This window comes from Diprion similis, chromosome 7 (genome assembly GCF_021155765.1).
Source record: "Diprion similis isolate iyDipSimi1 chromosome 7, iyDipSimi1.1, whole genome shotgun sequence".
NCBI classification, from domain to species: Eukaryota; Metazoa; Arthropoda; class Insecta; order Hymenoptera; family Diprionidae; genus Diprion; species Diprion similis.
In genome coordinates, this window is record NC_060111.1 from 5,583,596 (window position 1) to 5,603,707 (window position 20,112).

The 20,112-nt window shown below is 37.1% G+C and overlaps 2 protein-coding genes across 2 annotated transcripts in view; one reads left to right on the plus strand and one right to left on the minus strand.

Moving 5' to 3' along the window:
• Positions 1-20,112, minus strand: part of LOC124408373 (origin recognition complex subunit 2) — an 83,761-nt gene that overhangs the window by 46,747 nt on the left and 16,902 nt on the right. The gene's annotated exons all lie outside the window — the stretch shown is intronic.
• Positions 720-5,040, plus strand: LOC124408376 (ARL14 effector protein-like). The gene is made up of 4 exons (XM_046885276.1): positions 720-812; positions 1,489-1,760; positions 1,858-1,970; positions 5,031-5,040. Exons 1-3 carry the CDS (start codon positions 744-746, stop codon positions 1,952-1,954), a joined length of 438 nt encoding a protein of 145 aa, XP_046741232.1. The 5' UTR covers positions 720-743; the 3' UTR covers positions 1,955-1,970; positions 5,031-5,040.

A 20,112-nucleotide genomic window follows, 5' to 3' on the forward strand; every position in this document is an offset into this window, starting at 1 on the left:
AGTTGGTAGCATTGGATTCTCGACGCAAAACCGCAGGAAATGAGAAAACCATAATAATCGTCATGACGATTGTAAACCTTTGATAAAGAAAGAATTAAACGAAGGAGAACTCGACTCGTGATGTAAGACAGAAATTTTACGATCCGTCATAAATATAGAGAAAAAAAAAAATGGGGGGGAGGAGCAGTTGTGACGTGAAACTGCGTAACCAATATGGAGGATCCATAGGGTCGGCGGTAAGTAGCGCAATCTGAAGGCGTGAAGGCGGAAGAGACGCTGGCCTTGTTCGGCGATTACGTGTTGATAGGAGTGCGACACCACGTGACTCGGGTTCGTCGTAGGCTCGTCGTCCAGCAAGTGTTAAAACGTGGTGGACTGAAGGCTGCTCTTGCCGATTGAAATAATATTATTGTTTAACACTTCGGCGAAGAGAGTGAGCTTAGGAAGGCGGTTCGATTCGAAAGGCGTATATATAGAGACGCGAGGATCGTATTTCGACTTCTGCGCCGGCGCCGATCGGCGATTATAACCTGCAAACGAGACGTTTCGACGCAGTTGCAACCAGGTGGCGCCACCTGAGTATAAAAATCGACGATCGGTTTGACAGCTGATAAAGAAACACGCGTCGCTTTACTCTTGCTTTGAATCGTTCGAGGTTCGGTTTTTTACACTTTTTTTTTTTTTTTTTTCAATTTTTTACAGTGGTTTAATTGTTTCGGGAATATTTCCTGCAGCGAGGAGATATGAGTGAAGATCTGCGAGCACTTGCTTCGAGGGAACAAAACTCTTTGCAAACAACCAGTAACGAACAAGTCAGTTGCGACTATTTATTTATTTTTTTCTGCTTCTGTCGTTGAAGTCAAGTCGGCTGTGAACTGGATGAATTGGAAGAGTGAAAGAAAAATTTTTAGAATTTTATTTTTGAGAAGGTTCATTTTTTATACGGTTATTCCAGGTTATTTGAATCTGATCTGATGTAAGATTTGGAAAATTTAAAATGGCTGATCTTTGTTGTATGCTGGAAACAAGACGAGAAAAAAAAATTTTTGGATCCTCATAAAAATTGAAATGTTCAGGATTTTGTTATTATCAGAAATAATAGATAAAAGATAATTTGAAAATATTTATAAATCGATCGAACGATAATTTTTTACAAAAATCACTGTACTTCATTATATTTCCGATTGATAGAGAAAAATTTATTATCAAGAGGTTGGCATTCCATGTTAAGTGTTTAAAAATCTTAATTTCAAAGCTGTTATATGAGCCTGACAAACTTTATATCCGGAAAAAAAAAAACCTTCAACACAAACCGAATACATTTTTCTTTATTTTTTCCTCACTGTTCAACTTCACAATTGTTGTAGAAATTATAACGATGATCGTTATATTTGAATTTTTTCGTGGAGTTGAAATTGGGGGGAAAAAAAAAAAAAAAAAAAAAAAAACTAATCGAAACGAATCACTGAAAATTGTATGAAATTTCAGAAGGCAGCGCGGTTGTCAAAAATGTCGGCGATCTCATTGGAGAAAGGATTCAAGCCGTTTTTGAGTGACTTTGATCCCGAAACTAGCGAACGCGAGAAACGTAAAATGAACCAAAGAATGAATCTGAAAGATAAGAAGCATGTTTTATACGATGATAAAGGGATATTCGTTGAAACTGGAGAGGATTTATGCGACTGTTTGCAACGCGGTTGTCCCGGATGTCATTTCCCCTGTTCAAAGTGCAGATCTAGAAAATGCGCCCACGAATGCAGGTAGTTATATGATATATATATATATATATATATATACTTGCAATATTCATTTTAATTTTCACGATTCTCAGAGGATATCATATTTAATATATTCCAGAGTAAATCGAAAATGGGCGTACAAGTCAATTTCTCACGAAGGATCCGATATCGTCATCAGAAATCAGTATCTCAACGACGGACTTGATGATCATTAAAAGTTCACCTTTATCAGTTTTAAGCTATTATACATAATTAGTTGTATCAATGTTTTTCAACAACCGGAATTATATTTTCATTACATTTAAACCTTTTTCTTTTCTCACTTTATTCTATAAATTGTAATTTTCCCTCTAACATTCTCACATGTTTAATCAACATTTTTAAACATTATGCACATGTAAAATATCCTCACAGACTTAAGTAATAACTTACTTTCTTGCATATATATATAACTGCTGGATAGATAAAAAAAAAATATATATATATATATATCTTATAAATTTATGCCTTTTAATGAATGTGAATGATCGGAATATAATTCAGTTATTATAAAAACCTCGAACGTTTGCATAGAATATCATTATCATTATTTTTAAAAATTCATTCTAATACCAATTGATAAATAAATTTCAATTCATCGATAAAAGAAGAAAAATTCTTCAAAATCCAACGCGAGATAAATTCAGTCGAATTTTCATTATTCAAATGAACTCCGATGTCAGAAAATTACTGCAATAGTTTTAGTAGAATTCCGTCATTCGTCATTCATGTTTCACCTATAATGTGAAAGAAAAAAAAAAAAAAAAAAAAAATGGTCGAAACGAGATATTAATTAAAATATAAGAATTGCACAGCGTCTAGCTGCGGCTCGCAATTCGTACCGCAAAAAGTTAAGGCAATAAATAAAATCCGCCCTGACCGAAGAGTTCTTATACTCCAGTGCCGACTGCACCACCTGCGAGTATAACTCATCGTCAGGCTCTCGCTATATTCTTTTATTTCCACCTATTTCAACCTCCGCCAACAACAGCGTTCCACTTCTTTTTCGTCTGCACTTACTTCTGGTGCACCCTTAATCTCTCAAAGGTTATAGAGGTACAATATAGAGATCGATTAATAATTGAACATGTAACCCGGGAGGCGGAAGTTGAACTTCGGCTGATTTGTTACAACTATAAACCAATATATATATATATACTATAAGCATGGTTATAATATCTATCTATATAGGTATGGATATCCATTTGCCGAGGTTCGATCGGTTAGACTTACAATTAGATTGGGTTAGGTCGGGTCACGAGAACTTTCTAAGACGTCGTCGTTAAGGTGAGAGAACGTCGTCGCCGTGACGACGATGTTCGAAACCTGGTGCGGCGGCGTCTCGGTCACGTGAACGAAATCCAGGCCAACTCTTCCGCTCGTTTTGAACCACGACCACGACCACGACCACCACCACCACCACCACCATCACCACCACGGTTGCATGCACGTCGTCTTTTCGAACTTAACCGTGTCACCTTTGCGGATACATTCTTATTCGTTCTTTCACTTTTTCTTTCCGTTTTCTACAAGTAGGTATAGGTATGCCGCATTTGATGATGACCCCCCTTACCGTACGAATATATATATTATAATTATAATATATTCAAATGAAAAAAGTTGTGATTTTTTTCTTTATTCATCCACATTTCTGCTTAAAAGTTACTTTATATTGAAATAATAAATATACTGAAAGGATTTGATAAAAAAAAAAAAAAAAAAATCCTATATAGTGACGCATTGAGCTTGAATTTTTGAGAAATAGAAAATCCCAAAGAGACACCTTTTAATATTAATATTAAGAGCTCAAGCTTTTACAGAATTTTTTATTTTTTCGTCATCTTGAACGATATTTTCACGGTGACTAAGGAAAAAAAAAAATCTTTTCAATCGCGTAAAGTTGATAATTTTCACGGGATGTTGGATGAAAAGTTAGGTTATCAATTTTTTTTTTTTTTTTTTTTTTTTTTTTTTTTTTTTTTTTTTTACATATTTGCTTCGTTTTTCAGCGTTATCTTGAGTTACACTTTACCGATTTTAATCAAGTTTCAATTTTCAATGCTTCTAGGACTTGTAGTTTCCGGGTAATGCTCGGAGAAAAGTAAATATTATTGAAAATTCGACCATTTTTTTGTAAAAACATCTTTTTGTCACTAGAATCCAAAGCTTTGTTAATTAATAATTGAGAAACTAAAGTTTTTCCCGGCAAATTCCGAGCATGGTCTGAAAATAACGAACAAACTTCAAGTCGATCGGACACTCAGTTTTCGAGAAATCGTAAAAAAAAAAGTACTAGAAAAAAAAATAAAATGCGAGAAAAATGCTTATCAAGTTTTCGGTGACTTTTGGAAATCCAAATCCGTAAATTTTAGAATATTTCAAATTCTTGAACGCCAAAGTACGCGGGAAGGATGCGACTATCTGAAGAAAAAGGAACATAATAAACTTTTTTTTTGACGCTCTAGTTCCCTAATTATCCTGATTTCCCTTCGAACATTATTATGTGTAAAGAATGATTCGTGGATACGCATGACGGTGCATCGAAAAAGCTATTTTTCTACCAAATCAAAAAGTGGAATGATAAGCGTACAATACAAGAACGCAATCTCGAATTTTGAAATTTAGAAAGTCCAAGTATACAGAAAAAAATCGAAATATAAAAACATGATAATATTATAGAAAGCCAAAAATATTCTGGAATATTAATGAAATCGTCAAAATTTTAACTATTTCTATTTTTTTTTTTTTTCCTTTTTTGACATTCTACATTATGAAATTCTATATATATCATACATTGGATTCCAGTTTCTTTGGAAATTCAATATATTGATACTCTCGACTGTATTTCGTATCCATTTTACTTATTTGTCCTTACTAAAAATTTCTCTCGCGTGAAACAAGGTAAAATAAAAAATCAAAAATAATCTGTTTCATTTTCCGTATATTTATCACTAAAAAGATATATATCAAGAAAAATGATTTCGATTTTGTTTCGTTGATTCTTGATCGTATAATCATGAATATTTGTGTTGAATTCGAAATATCGCAGATTTTTCAATATACATATAAAAAGAAGACAGTATGTAAGAACGAAAATGAAATCGAGTGTGAAAAAAAATTATAAAAAATTACAAAGTCGAAGTAGATAAAAAAAATCCGAAAGTTGAGCAGGATAAATGCTGCGTAGCTGGATCGATGGTAAAAACTGACAAGAAATCGTTCGATCGTCTCCTAATCCGCGTCTGCCTGAAGTGTGTAAAAGACTTTCTCAGAAATCGTGAAAGTATAATAATAGCTCGAGCTCTCGCCCGAGTTTCATTAAGAGTAAGTCTGCGGAGTCGTCGATAATTTATCCAATATTGCAATGAAAACTAAACAAAAAAAAAAAAAAAAACAAAAACAAAAAAAGAAGAAGAAGAATGAAAAAAAGGAAAAAATTTAAAAAGCAGCAAAGAGACGTCGGTGATAAAATAATCTTATAAAACGTGAAATTGACGATAGAACGCCGCCCTGCGGGAAGTCTCTCTCTTCCTGAATATCTCGCGAGTCTCGGTAATATGGCGAATGCTCACTTTCTCCCCACCCATATCTATCATGCAGCTGAGAGAGTAAAGTCGAGCTTACGGTGGAGGGGGAGGGAGGGAGGGAGGGAGCGAGTACATGTAATTGCCGAGAGAAAACTGTCGTGTTGGCCCACTTTTATGGGTTCTGAGCACGACTTTGTCACGAGCCGTTGAACGCGAGCGGTTCATTCTTGATCTATTAATTATATACATTCGTTTATCTGTTGTTAATTTATCGTTCACCTTATATACGTGCGTATTATATATATATATATTATATAATATATGAAGCAACATGGTTTTTCGAGCAACAGCGAATTCAATTTGAGCAAGTTTAGTGGAACGCGGATGCACGTTTGTAATAAACTGTTATTTTTAAACGTCAGGATTAATTATATCGAGAAATTGACTGAACAGTAATAAAGCAGGAAACATTTGTATTCTCATAAAACTGAGGACCCTTCGAAGTTTGAATATCGTTCAAAGTGAACTACGATGTATTAAAGACACAAATTCGTTGCATAAAAATGATCGAGGAACTATAACAAGTCAACCTTAATCGATTGGATGTAAAATCGAACCGAAATTTTTTTTTCCAACGAGGCACTAATTTTAATGGTGTAAAATTCACTTCAAGTAAAAAAAAAAAACTATAGTACAGACAAGGATATTCCAGTGATTGAAAGTTACCGAAGAAGAACGTACATTGCGGAAGAGAGTGAAAAGTGGGCTGATTGTGAGAGGCTTGGCAAAGGAGGCGACAGAATTTGGCCCAGAGGATTGCAAAAGCAATAATTATACAAATGCGTAGAAGAAAGCTGTTCTCGCTACTCGCGCGCGAGCTCGATATAGTTGGATACTTTTTTTTTCAACAAGAGAATATATAATTGAGGTCTCCGAGAGGATGAGGATGAGGATGAGGAGAATGAGGAGGGGGGCGAAGACGAAGCACAGTAGCAGTAGCAGCAGATGCAGGGCTTAGCTGCTGCTGCTGCTACCACGCCACGGACCGGCGAGAGTTTGCGCACTTTCCCCCGATGCGCGATCGCCGACGAGCCTTTCATTTGCATTGCATGTTCACAGAATTCTCCACGTATAGACGTTGACGCGTGCTTCAAGAGCCACACGAACGCCCACGCGATGAAAGGGTCTTCAATTGTAGTCGAGTAGCGACTTCCAGGAGTCGCTGATTCTCTCGAAGAGACGAGACGTCGCGTCCGGTTGACGGTTCGTTGGAACATCCAAAGGCCCGATGATGAGGATTGGGAACGTGACGTTTGCGAAGCATGTGAAAAGCGTTGGTTTCGAGTTTTTCTTAGGGTTCATCACACGCGCGACATGGATTGGATGATCGTGAGAAGTCCGAGCTTCCTGGAGTTCGATTTCCTTTTTATTTCATGGATCAGTATATTAATTGATGACGATTATTAGAGAGAAGTTGCGAGATTATTACACTGACGTGACTGATTCAGAGAATGAGAATGTGAAAGTATGTACAAGTATAAAATCTTAACTAGAAACATGAAAGTGTGAAGCTTCTATTTGTAGACGTAATATAATATGAATCACCGATCAATGGTTAGCAAATTGAAAAAATCTTAACTTCAAGTTGATATTTTCCAATTCTAATTCGTCGAGTTACTTTTTGACTGAGTGTACCTTGTGAGAATACTGAGTTCATATCTTTTGGAATAAAGTATTAATTTGTTACATGCATACGGTATTGATGTAACACAAGAAGTACTTTCTCCGTCGATAGAAGAAGCTGAAAAAAAATATGTACTATGATTTAAAAAAAAAAATGCAAAACCTAGCAAATCGAAAAGTTGTCGATAACTGAACTGCTTAGACCCAATTCAACTTGATGAAGGTCAGTTGAACTCGTCGTTCAGTCTTTACTTCGTACAAAACTCTCCCGTTTTGAAATATTGTCCAAAATATCCTAAAACTCGAAGACATTTCAAAGCACATTAACAACAATAATCATCTCGAGTAGCGGGTTGATGTTAAATCAGTTAAAAACACGCTCGAACACGACGAGAATGTGAGTATTAATTTTAACGTCGTTTGTTGTACATAAACGCGATAAAAATTTGCATGGATTCCCTCAGGAATGAAGGCGGCGGCGATTAGTTTCTTCCCCTCGTTTGAAGGGTGGCTTTTGACGTAAATTGCATGCCCGCGTTGAAATAGGTAGGAAAAAGGTGGGTAACCCATTTCGGAGGTGTTCGGTTGGCTGCTCCGGCTATGGAAGGCGGGAAAGGAAGGGAAGAGAAGGGAGAAAGGGAGGAAGGGAGGAAGGGAAGGGAGGTAGCCCAGCCCGCCTTGCTTCTGCCGGATATTGAACGGCACGACGACGACGGGGTGAACGCTCTTGCGCAATGCATGCGCTAACACCCCCATCATCTCCTGGAAAATCATCCTGGGCACATCTGGCACCAATTCCTACTTAGCTGTGCCGGGTTGTGCCATCCCTGTACAGGTGGATGACGACAGGGCTTCAGGCTTTCGAGATGATTCATTGAGGCATCCGTTATCAGAGAGAGATAAGGGAATAGATCATTGGGAACAATGGACATCGTGGTCGAAATGCCCCCGCCACGTGGGGCACAAGGAACGTGAAATTACAGGTGATGGAAGGATTGATCGAGTCGTGTCGAAGCTGAGACTGATTTTGAAATGTAAAGAGTCACTTGGGTTTAGTGGCCAAGACTTCTCGGCGGGAGGATACTGCCTTGGAAAAATTCGAGGATCGAAGTCCTTCCAGTTTTCAGAATAACTCCCATCGCTAGGTTGAAATCATCCCCGAAAATTTGATTATCGTTACCCAAAGTTATGCGAATTCACGTTAAGTTTCGAATTGTAAACGAAATATTCCTGAATGTAGGTATTCGCAGGATATTCTGATCCTACGGATTACGGGACATGGAATATTGTCGTGAATTAATGGGGGAAGAATCAGCGATTTGAATACATCGAACGAAGTTATTGCGGATGAATGAACCCGCTTGTTCCAATTTCCTGACAAAGCAGCGTGTCATGACTTTTTGCAGAGGTATTTGGTTCTGGCCTAAAATTCTGCACGATAAATAAAAATGTTAAGTCTGTAGGTAAGATTTTTCAAAAGTAACTAGTAAAAAAAAAATTTGGGTAGAAATTTAGTTTTCAGTTCACGATCGCAATTAAACCACGAAAATTGACGTAAAGTTGGTTTAAGGCGATTAAAATTAACGTGAAGTTGCATTAAAATTCTTTCGAATTAATTATACGGTCAGTCCTTATTCGAAGTGCTTCTGACTTAATAAACCATTTGTTCAAAGGTTAGACTGCACTGCAGACGTTGTGCGTTAACGCGTGGGTCTAATACTTAAATATTAACGATTCATCGTCAACCTACTTTTATGAACGTGAAAAATGATGGAGTAAACGTATCCATACTACGTAGAATTATTCTTGACTCTGGTCTAAAACCCAACGACGAAAAATATTATGCACGCGCCGTATAGAAATGAAATTCACTAATTTCGAACCGTTGCTGTGCTGACGTGTTCCGGAGTTAATTAGTTATTAGCCCAGTTAGCCCGATTAGTCATTCCTCGCGGTAGTCACACCGCTATTCTACTCTCTACCGAGACACTAAATCATCATAACGTTAGACGTTCCAGGTTGCGCAAAGAAGCGCAATTGTCTTTGGCACAGTTTATTTCTCTTTTTCGTTTTCTCTTTTATCATTGATTCGATTAATTTACAGAAAACAGAAAGTCATTATTTTTTATTTGGCGGGTTTTTTTCTGCTCTCCGCTTTGTCTGCCATCACAGGACCAAATCTAAACCAGATTTATTTATTTTTGGTGTGCCGCCTCGGGGATTCAACTTACAAATCGACATTCGGAAGTAACGACATTTCTTCCCTTGACTACCCGGCCGGAGTTAAGGTGACAAGAGATGATCATTCGATCGAATCTAAATCTCCTCTCTCGCTTCTCTTACCCACCATCAACATGTCGAGGAGGAGCGATATGGTTTCCCCAGTGTCTTATACCTATCGCGAAGAAACTGTAGCTCGGAATACTAAATCTGAAGGAAAACTATGCCAAGAGATAACCAAGTTGAAGTTAGTAACGTTAAGGGGGTATTCTGGTCTAGAAATTTGAAAAAATTGATTTTTTTTTTGCATATTTTCAAAGTTTAGACGTTCAAAAATATGCCCTTAAACGGATTTTTCAAAATTCGAATTATTTTCGGAGATACAGCGGATTTACAGACGTAACGAAGTTAGAATTGATCGCTCTGAACTGCGAACTTATGCTGCTTCAAAAAAAGGCAGAACAGCTCGGTTAGCAGAAAGAACTTCGCGAGACATTGCTTATGAAAAAGAAGAAAGCCCAATGTATGGATCTGGGATCGCCGATTAATCCAAAGTGAGTATTAAATATTATTATCTGAGTTATTCTACTGGAATTGTTTTTCAAACTTCAAACGCGTTTTTCTCAAAACTACTTTTTTAGAGGTGGTTGTCATGATATCTCAAGTTCTACCTAACCGATTCCTTTGAAATTTGATGAAAATCTTTTTTATATATCTCTCTATCGCTGCTGCCCTGGATTTCGGAAAATTTTAATTTTAAGTATTTTTAAAAAATTCGAAAAGGTCAAAAAAAGGGGGTAAAAGGAATGTTTTTCTTTATGTCGACGCCATTTCGCGAATTTTTTTTATTTTTTTTCTTCGGCAAAGGTCAATCCGATAACGACATCTTTACTAATGAAGAATTTTTTTAATTTGTTTGTTTTAGATCACTACAAGGGTTGGAATCATGCCAACCAGGGAGCACCGTTTTTTTCTTTGTAGCCTCCACTTCACCGGCCGGTAATTCGACGATTTTTTGATTTTTTTTTATATTCTTCAAATATCAATAAAAATCATATAAAATAATGGATGGTGAAAATGTTTTTCATATTTTTTTTTTTTATCATAGTTTGAAAAATGCCTAAAATTTAGGCTTTTAGACCAGAATACCCCCTTTCTTTAGAAAGACTTCCAAGAAGCTGGTTTACAAAATTGTGAAAATTTTTTCTTTCTCATGATTTAATAACTGAATTTCATACAATCCTAAGTTTGCGAAGTAACGATTTTCCTATGTAAACATGCATCGTTCAAGTAACGTTACCAACTTCAACCTCATAACTGATAAGTCGATCCCACTTAATACCCTTTCAAATTTGACAGTTGCGTATAGCTTACCGTGATCGAACGTAACAAAAGAGGTTCAAGTATGTGAAGGAACTGTGCGACATTCAGTGACCTGGAAAACTAGGGATTTTCACGGAGGTTTAAGCTTCCCTGCCACTGGACACCACGTTTTGGTACTCCATCCCATACTCATGGGTGTAAATATATCGGCGAGTGGAGGTTCTTCAAAATTTGCGAAACAACGTGGCGTTAATCTCCCGGTATGACAACAGCGGTTGAAAATGTGAAAATTCCTTCGCCCCATACCTTGGCATCGGTTTTACACAAGAGTCGAGGGATGCGAGGTAAATCGATAACAGGTCCTTCTCGAGCAAACATTTTCCGCAGAGGGCGTTAAGGCCGGAGGCTTTGAGCGTTCAAATCTGTCAAGGATAAGGGAGGGTGGAGGATGAGAAGACCCTGACTCCTAGAGGACCGAGGTCGACGTCTCCTTCACACTGTCCTTGATCGAGTTCAATTTAATCCTACGGCAGTTCAACCATCGACTACCGTTCGGGTGATCCGGTCCTTTCAAATTTCCTGATAAAAATCCTTTCCAGATGCCGTTTCCACACCGAATCGACGATGGAAGTCGTCAACACTGAGTTGAATACATCGGACGAATTTCCATTCTGAAACGATTTCGTCAAACATCGTGAGGGAACTTGGTTGAAAGGATTTCAAGTCGATTTCATGACGTGACCAATGCAGACAATGTCGGGACTCTCGAATTTAAACGACGGGATGTCTGACACATGATTCAGCGGCTAAAGATCATTCGATGGACCAGTCGTTCCGGGCGACCACTTAGGCGGAAGCACAACTCACAAACCGCCAATCGAGCAATTGGTCTGATGGGTATCTTGCTTTGGACTGGAACGCGATGAGTCGGAGGATTTATTTAATTGGGTAAATCGCGGTTGCCAACTTTCGAAGCAAGTTGAGTTGGGACATGAAGATACAGGGAATACTGAATTTCTTTTATCTCTATCCGGAAATTTTCTGTTGTATTATAATTATAAAGAATTCAATGGTGATATCGTTTCAGGAAGCTGTTGGTAACCTGAGAACAAGTGTCATGATTGCCATTCGTGCATAGAAAAAAGGCAGAGAAGAGAACGAAAAACGAAATATTTAAAATTTCGAATGTTTGTATGTACTTGCAAAGACTGCGAAAAGTAGTCACAGTACGGATATCGTTATGGATTTTCAGGTTGCTAAGATTTCTGCTTAGCTGTGAGCCAGGCGTTTCACTTCATCGGTGACATAAACATTAGGGTGGTGCAAAAAAACAGACTATTTTTTTTTTTTTGAGTCTTGTATGACAAAATGTTAGTTTTTGATGTTTTAAAAGCCCACTCTCAAGGATAGCTAAAAAAAAAAATATTAAGAGGTCGCTCCAAATTTTTTAAAATGTCAAAAATCGTCAAAAAATTAAATTAAAAAAATTATATTTTCAGTGTTTTGTTTGATTTTTAATTCATATCGTGGTGTATTGTTATCGATTCTTACTTACTAAATTGAAGAAAAAAAATTTATGAAATTTTAATATGAATATCAAAAGGTCGCTCGAAAAAATCTAAAGAAATGCACCAAAAAATTGAAAAAAAATTATGAGCGACCTTTCAAAATTCAAATTTTGAACTGAAACTTTGGGAAACTTATTTTTTTATTCGCTATAAAATTATACCCTACCGAGAAAAAAATTAAAAAAAAAAAATCGATTTTTGACGATTTCTGACGTTTTAAAAAATGTGGAGCGACATCTTGAAATTTTTTTCATGAACTGTCCTTTGGAGTGGGCTCTTAAAAAATCAAAAACTAACATTTTGTGACAGGAGACTCAAAATAAAAAAAAAATAGTCGGTTTTTTTCCGCCACCCTAATAAAAATGTATAAAAATGTCCTAGAAAAGCTTCACCTAAAAAACTGCTTTTACACCTGACGTATATCTCTCTGATGAAATTCGTCTCTCTATCGCTCTCATCTCACCTGCCCTATCATTGATTCAATATTTCGCATCAAAGATTTTATCAGATAGATAGTTGATATTACAAAATAAATATAATGGTAGATAAATAATAAAGGGCAAGTGTGTACTAATAATGCTAAAAAGTTATGAGGTTGAAGTTAAAAATTGTTACTTTCGCACCATTAGGATAGTCGAAAATTTAGTCACGCATAATAAACAAAAAATACTCACACTTTGAAAAGCCAACTCCTCGAAATTCATTCCAAAATTGCACGCTGATGATTTTTCTTTCCAATATTCCGTTACGTTAACGTTAGTAACCAGCCTTGTAAAAGGTTTTGGTACACGTTAGTAGATAATTTATAAGACGCGAAGCTCGATCCAAGTTTCATTAAACCCAAATGATGGTATTTCGGTATTTTTTTTTTTTTTTTTTTTTATGATCAAGGTAACATTTCTCAAGGCGAGTATTCGAACATAAAGTTGAGATCGATAAGAAGCTCAACGATATTCGTCATTCAGTCCGCCCTAAAAGTCGCTCGGTTGAAAGGAGGGTGAGTTTACTGTCTATCAGCAGGAGAGGCTGCACGTGATGCTGACTTTCGGGTGCTTTCGAGTTCCATGCGGCATGAGGTACACGCGAGCAGCATCATCAGGCCTGCTGCTCCATGGTGTGCGTAGATGTTTTCCATCGCACGGTCATAAGGAGTTGTGTACAATCCACGTGCCCGTTGTGAACGAGTGAATGAATGAGTGTGCGCCTACCCGTCATACGATAATAACGGTTATGAAACTTGACTGCGTTAGTGAAAGTGGTGGCAGCGTTTCACAACTCAGCGTTAACGACGCCGTGACGAAGTCTCTCCGATCACACGTATGTCTTATGCTCTCCCGATTGAAAGGTGGCTATTTATTTACTCACATAGGTACGCATGCACGTGTGTCAAGGCGGATTCTGCACCGTCCGAAGGGTGCACCAGGACATCGTTTCATTGATGCGAGTAGGGAACGCGAAGATGAAGTCATTGAGAAATAATCTAGGAAAGTTGATGTTTGACCCTTTGAGGGGCAGCAATACTTTTATACTTCTTAGTCGTTTCTAGTATCTTGAAGGTTCAAGCTAAAAAATACTTAAGGAAAAAAGTAGATATTTGTTTATTTATAATTAATTATACATAATTCAAACGCAAAAATTTTTTTCGTTTTTTTTTTTCAGAATAAATTCAGCTGTTCTCAAACGAAGTGTCGAAAAGCTTTGAAATTTTTTTTTATATATTCTTCAGGAATATTACTAACTTCTAAAAATTTTTCAGATTTTTCGACAGGCTCAAATTTTCAAAAAAAATTATCGAATTTTCGAAAAAATCCAACTTCGAAGAAACAAGTTTATGTTATACATCAGACATCAGAATCGTAATCAACGACCCCAAAAAATCCTCTGTACCAAATTTTGTGCCGATTGAACGAAAAATCACGAACTTAACCTAAAATCGTCGCCATTTTGGGTCCGCCATGTTGAATTTTCTAATTCTGACATCAGAATCGTAATCAGCGACCCCAAGAACTCTTAGACTACCTATGATTTTGAAAATTTGTTCCATAGAAAAATGTACCCCTCGAAAGGTTAATAGGGCGTTACTCAAAACTGAATGCAATAGTCGAAATGTCTGTAGTGAAGCTGTTCTTGAATCAAAATGCTCACAATCATTTCCATTCCACTGTGTGGTTCAGCAGTCTTGACTGATACCGAAATTGTCTACAATCGGATCTGTTTGAAGTCCAGGATTTCTTTCCATGCTCTTTTCGACGGTTCATTGGCTTCGAAAATTGAGTAGTTGAGTGACCTGTGTCAACTGTCAAGTGAATACGCATAGTATTTGAATGTATAATTAGAGGTGGGCTCAAGCTGTACGGCAATGACGTAAGTATCATACATCGAGCAAAGGAACGAATGAGAAAAAAGAATATAAAATTTAAAACAAAAAATGGAAGTACAATTAAGGTGCAAAGAAAAGCTACCAAGCCAGGTTAGCTTAAAGAGATTCTTCAAGAAAATCTCTCCAGTGATGCTTGGAGTGAGTGATCCTAGTACAAAATGAGCCTTTCCAATTACCAGGATTATGTTAACCTGGTCACTGTATTCCGCGTTTCATCTTCATACTATTCCGTAAATTTTCTCCTTGAAACGACGTTAGAAAAGAAGGAGGCCAGCCCAGGTCGTAACCTTCATCGTATCTTAGTGGGTAGGCATATAAATACCTATACTTGATATGAAACTTTATCTTCAATTGACGTGAAGCAACGTTAAAACACTAGCATTAAATTACTTACTGTACAGATACATGTATTATACCTTATAGTATACGTGAAAGTAAGCCTTATTTTATCACGACGATGATGATGGTACGTACACGCTTGCAATACGCACGTGCACACAATATCTACATCCTACTTACATACCTGCGACCTGACTGTGCAAGCGTAAAAAAGATTTTTCACTTTCATGATTATTTATTGTACATACAGTATGTAGGCAGGTTATAGGTGTTCCAGCTTATTTAGACATTCTGTTTTATCAGCTTCACCCATTGCATGTGTCTGAATCGTTAATGAGGACACACCAGATCCAAATTGTTGAAAATTGTAACGATTACTCATCACCCGAGTGTAGGTACAGATAAGCCGTGAGAGCACATGGAAAATGTGCTTTATGTAGCGATTGATCGAGTGTTTGAGAGACCCGTTTCCCTTCTCTACAGAACGATATGGTACCTACAACTCTCTCTGACCTCATCATATGCTTTCAGAATATGAAGTAAAAATCTTGGATTGTAATACTAATTTCAAAGTCAAACCATAAACCATCGTAATTCAGTGTTTTAATCCATTGTAGAGATAGTAAACAGTTTGAAACTCTCTATTTCCGGTGGAGTTGCGTAAGCAGAGAAAGAACAAATTTTCAAAATCATAGGTGGTCTGAGGGTTTTGGGGTCGCTGATTACGATTCTGACGTCAGAATTAGAAAATTCAAGATGGCGGACCTAAAATGGCGACTATATTTTAGGTTAAGTTCGTGGTTTTTCGTTCAATCGGCACAAAATTTGGTATAGAACGTTTTTTGGGGTCGCTGATTACGATTCTGATGTCTGATGTATAACATAAACTTTTTTCTTCGACGTTGGATTTTTTCGAAAATTCGATAATTTTTTTTTGAAAATTTGAGCCTGCCGAAAAATCTGAAAAATTATCATAAGTTAGTAACAGACCTGAAGAATATATGAAAACAATTTCAAAGCTTTTCGACACTTCGTTTGAGAACAGCTGAATTTATTCTGAAAAAAAAAACGAAAAATTTTTGCGTTTGAGTTATGTATAATTAATTATAAATAAACAAATATTCACTTTTTTCCTTAAGTATCTTTTAGCTTGAACCTTCAAGATACTAGAAACGACTCAGAAGTATAAAATTATTGGAAAATGGAACAGCAATAATGAAAAAACTGCAGGAAAAAAGGTGGTACAAATGTGTACCGCTGCCCCTCAAAGGGTTAAGAAATTTTATTCGAACATTAACGACATATTCTTAACAAGATTAACGAGCACATTTTGATCATTCAAGCCAGTTATGCGAATTGCAGTTGTTCGTGAACACGGCAATGTACGGGATCGCAGAGTTATTTGAGTCGAAATATAGCTTGGCAAGCTCGGGTGCGCATTTAATATATAATGGTGTGGAATTATACACTCGCCGTCGAAAGCACGGCTTTGGTACATAAATAACGAATCCAAGGGGCGGTCGCCGAGGGAGAATCCCGAGGGTAGCAAAGTTGGAGCGATAGAAACAGCGAATCGAAAACGGAGAGCAAGGCGAAACGAAGAGGAAGTGGAGGAACAGATGAAGAGGGTAACTGCGAGTAAGGAAGGTTGCTTTTCAGCCACGGATTTTCTCGAATTATCTTGTTCATTATTAAACAGTGATTAGCGCATGCGTGAATTAACCTCGTATCATCATCATCGTCATAATCATAACTGTAGCTTTCTGCGAAATAGAATTTTAATATTAACGTTTACTCGTCTTATACGTACTCGTCATGGCAGTATTACACGTGAAAAGTAATTACAGGAATTAACCTCCAATGTCGAAGAAGAAGTTCATAACTTCGCACGTCACTTCATGGTTATGTGAAAAAACTCTGAGAATTTATTCACTCTAAAACTACAATCGAAGTGTTGACACGTGAATGAAGAGATTTTAGAGGTTTAAAAATTTTCGAGATCATTAAATCGTCTAACTCATGTCGCTAATTGTAAGTCAGTGAGTGACTCGTCACTGTCGCTGCTATTTCAGATTTCCCACGAGCAAAACGCCCGATCGAGAATTCAAATTTCATGACTATCCTTTATCTTACGAATTTTACAGACAGAATGCGTTGGTCAAGTGTCGAGTAAAAAAAATTTGTATACAGAGTGAGTTATTGACGACGGCATGGACCGTCGTCTGCTAAAATATAGCGCATTCAAGACCACGTACATATTACAAATAAAATATCGTAGTTTTCGATCAAACATATATAATGTCAATTTTTCCAAGACGAATCAAAGTATTCCATAACTTCATCCAGTACTTGAGTAGCAATTTTTGTTTTCCAGAACAATTCCAAGACGCAGTAAACGTATCTACCACATATTGACAAATACTCTTTTATTAAACCAAGTTTGCATAACACAAATCAATACAGAAACAAAGAATTTGGTTGAATCACGAGTCCAATTCGCTTGGAAATAAGTATAGTCTGGAAAACTTTGTCCAACGTCTCTGTGGTTTAACGATGTTTATAAAGTACCAAGATGCTAATCAAAACAGTTGATATTTAACGACAATAATCCACGTGTCCAATTGCCTGCAGTTACATAAACATACAGCTTTATATAAACTGTCTTCTTCATATCATCCACACCCTTCGGCCAATCAAAGCCGGAAGTGATCCGAGCGAAGTGACGCAGATATGTAAATTCCCCAAGAGAGCACATCTAACCCCGTATCGTATAATACCGTAATCTTAGACTCCGGACCTCCGGCCCCCGCCGGCTTTGTATATGAGGTGGAATATCCGGCCGAGGGGTGGTGGTGGTAGGGGAGGGAGTCTGGAGGCTGGAGACGCGGAGGTGGAAAATGGGGGGGGGGGGGCTGGAGGTATATTGTTCACAGTCTATTTGTCATCGCGGTCCCGCAACGTGTGCGAGCCTCGGAGTCCTTCGTGACGATCGACACGGTCTCCCGAAGACGAGCGGAATTTGCCGAACCCGAGCGAAAACAGCTGTTCGAATCTCAGGGGAAGGGAGAGAATAACCACCACCCCCCCCCCCCCCCCCCCCAGCTACGGTTTTCTCCTCGCCGTTCTAAGCATCTGTTTCTTCTTCTGTTCGTCTCTTTCTCGTAGGCGTTGGAAATAAACTAACAAAGCTAAGAGAACGGAAAACGAAGAATTGGTGCGGGTTGAACCGTTCAGATGATATATAATATGTATATTGAGGTGGCGCAAAAAAACCGACTATTTTTTTTTTTTTTTTTTTTTTTTTTTTTTTTTTTTTTTTGCGTCTCGTGTGACAAAATGTTAATTTTTGAGAGCCCATTCCAGAGGACAGTTCGAAAAAAAAATTTTAAGAGGTCGCTACAGATTTTTTAAAACGTTAGAAATCGTCAAAAATCATTTCTTTTTTTTCTCGTTACGGTATAATTTTATAGAGAAAATAGAAAAAAAAAAAACTAGGTTTTCGAAAGTTTCGGTTAAAAATTTGAATTTTGAAAGGTCGAATTTCCATAGTGAAACACAGAAATAAATATAAAATTTTCTAACGATCAAATGTGACGAGATGATTTCTTTAGTCGTTTAAATTAAATCGAAACTTTTTATTGACGTTGCCTTGAAATCGATGGTCCGCAGAAGAATACGGAATTCGTTATACATACTTCGATAAAATTCCTTACGCATGAAACGTAAATAATCTACAAGATTTTCTCGTCTCGCTAAAATCGATTCCAGCTTGCCATACGCACGAATCGCGCCTATTTCATCCCGATCTCGCGATGCGTTAATTATTATTTCTTAAAATTCCACGGAACAGCATCCATTCCCTTCCTTGGCTTTCTGTGTATCGGACCATTTCGGCTTACGAACTGACTTAAACGAGACCAACCAGCCACTTACGTCAGCAACGTTTCCGGCATTGTGTTTACACGTATTAAATACACAGAGCAATAATATCGTACGTATACTATATATACATATATACATATAGTATATATATACGCTGCTTGTCTTCTCGCCCGGATATTATAACTCCACCTTGATCGTCGTCTCATTGGTCATATCACGACACGAGTTATTAATTATTCCGACGAAAAATTCAACGGCCTAAATTCAAGCGACACCAGAAGTCACGTATCACACGCGTCATTATCACTAATCAGATATTTAACGTGACCCTGAAATTGAGTCGAATTCTTTTTTTTTTTTTTTTTTTTTTTTTTTTCTATTTACTTTATCACCGCTCATCAATATAGAACATCCGCAACCATTTTTAATTGCTCTGTTCCAATACTGACAACGATAGCGACTACATTGAACAACTGTTTTGCAAAAATTATAGAAATTCAGAAAAAAAATTTACAATTCGTTACTACAATAATTAATTCTATGTACTTTATAAACAGGAATAAAAAAAAAAAAAAACAATTTCCTTCGCAAAAAAACTTCCAAAGTGTGATGTATATATATATACAGCGTATAGGTTTTGAATTTTATAATTCGAGTAAAGTAGTTGCACAATATTTGTAAATAAATTGGAAAAAAAAAAAAAAAAACAGAAACCAAAAAAAATATGTTAATATCCATACGATTATTGTCTTTTTCAAATTTGCTATTTTCACTACAGCATCGACGATGAAATTCCGTTTCTGCGTGTATATACATACGAATATATATATATATATATAATATATATATATCCTTGGTTTATTTGCAAGGTGAATAAATTACATAGCGATATTCGCGAGGTGTAGCAAAACACACAGGCAAAGTGTTACACGCACGAGGTTTAGGTAGTGCGATGGTTTATATATACGTACAAGGTGAAAAGTATTGAACTTGTTACAGACGAGCGATCGCTCGAGCTGCTGTCTGTTCTGTCCTGTCAGCCAGCCGCGCGTTGGGAAATGGACCGATCAGACAAGGGGCCCTGACAATTCGGTAATGACCTGAATTTGAGGAATTACTTTTTCAATAAACCGCAACCGTACTGCTGCAACGGAGCAAAAACCGGACATTGAAGCGAGGTGAAGCGAACGTCACACCGAACTGCTTCTGATCCTCTCAGGGTCGCCGCATGATCGAGAAACGCACTGCGGTTCACTTCAATTTTAAAAAAAAAATTTTATCGTTACTGCATCCTTCATTATGGATTGTTGCTCGTTTTTTTTAAAAATGCCGGATATGCGTTGAAGTTACGTCGTTCTTTCTCAATAATCTCGTTATCCCAAGTCGATCTCTCCGATTTCATTTCTTTTGTA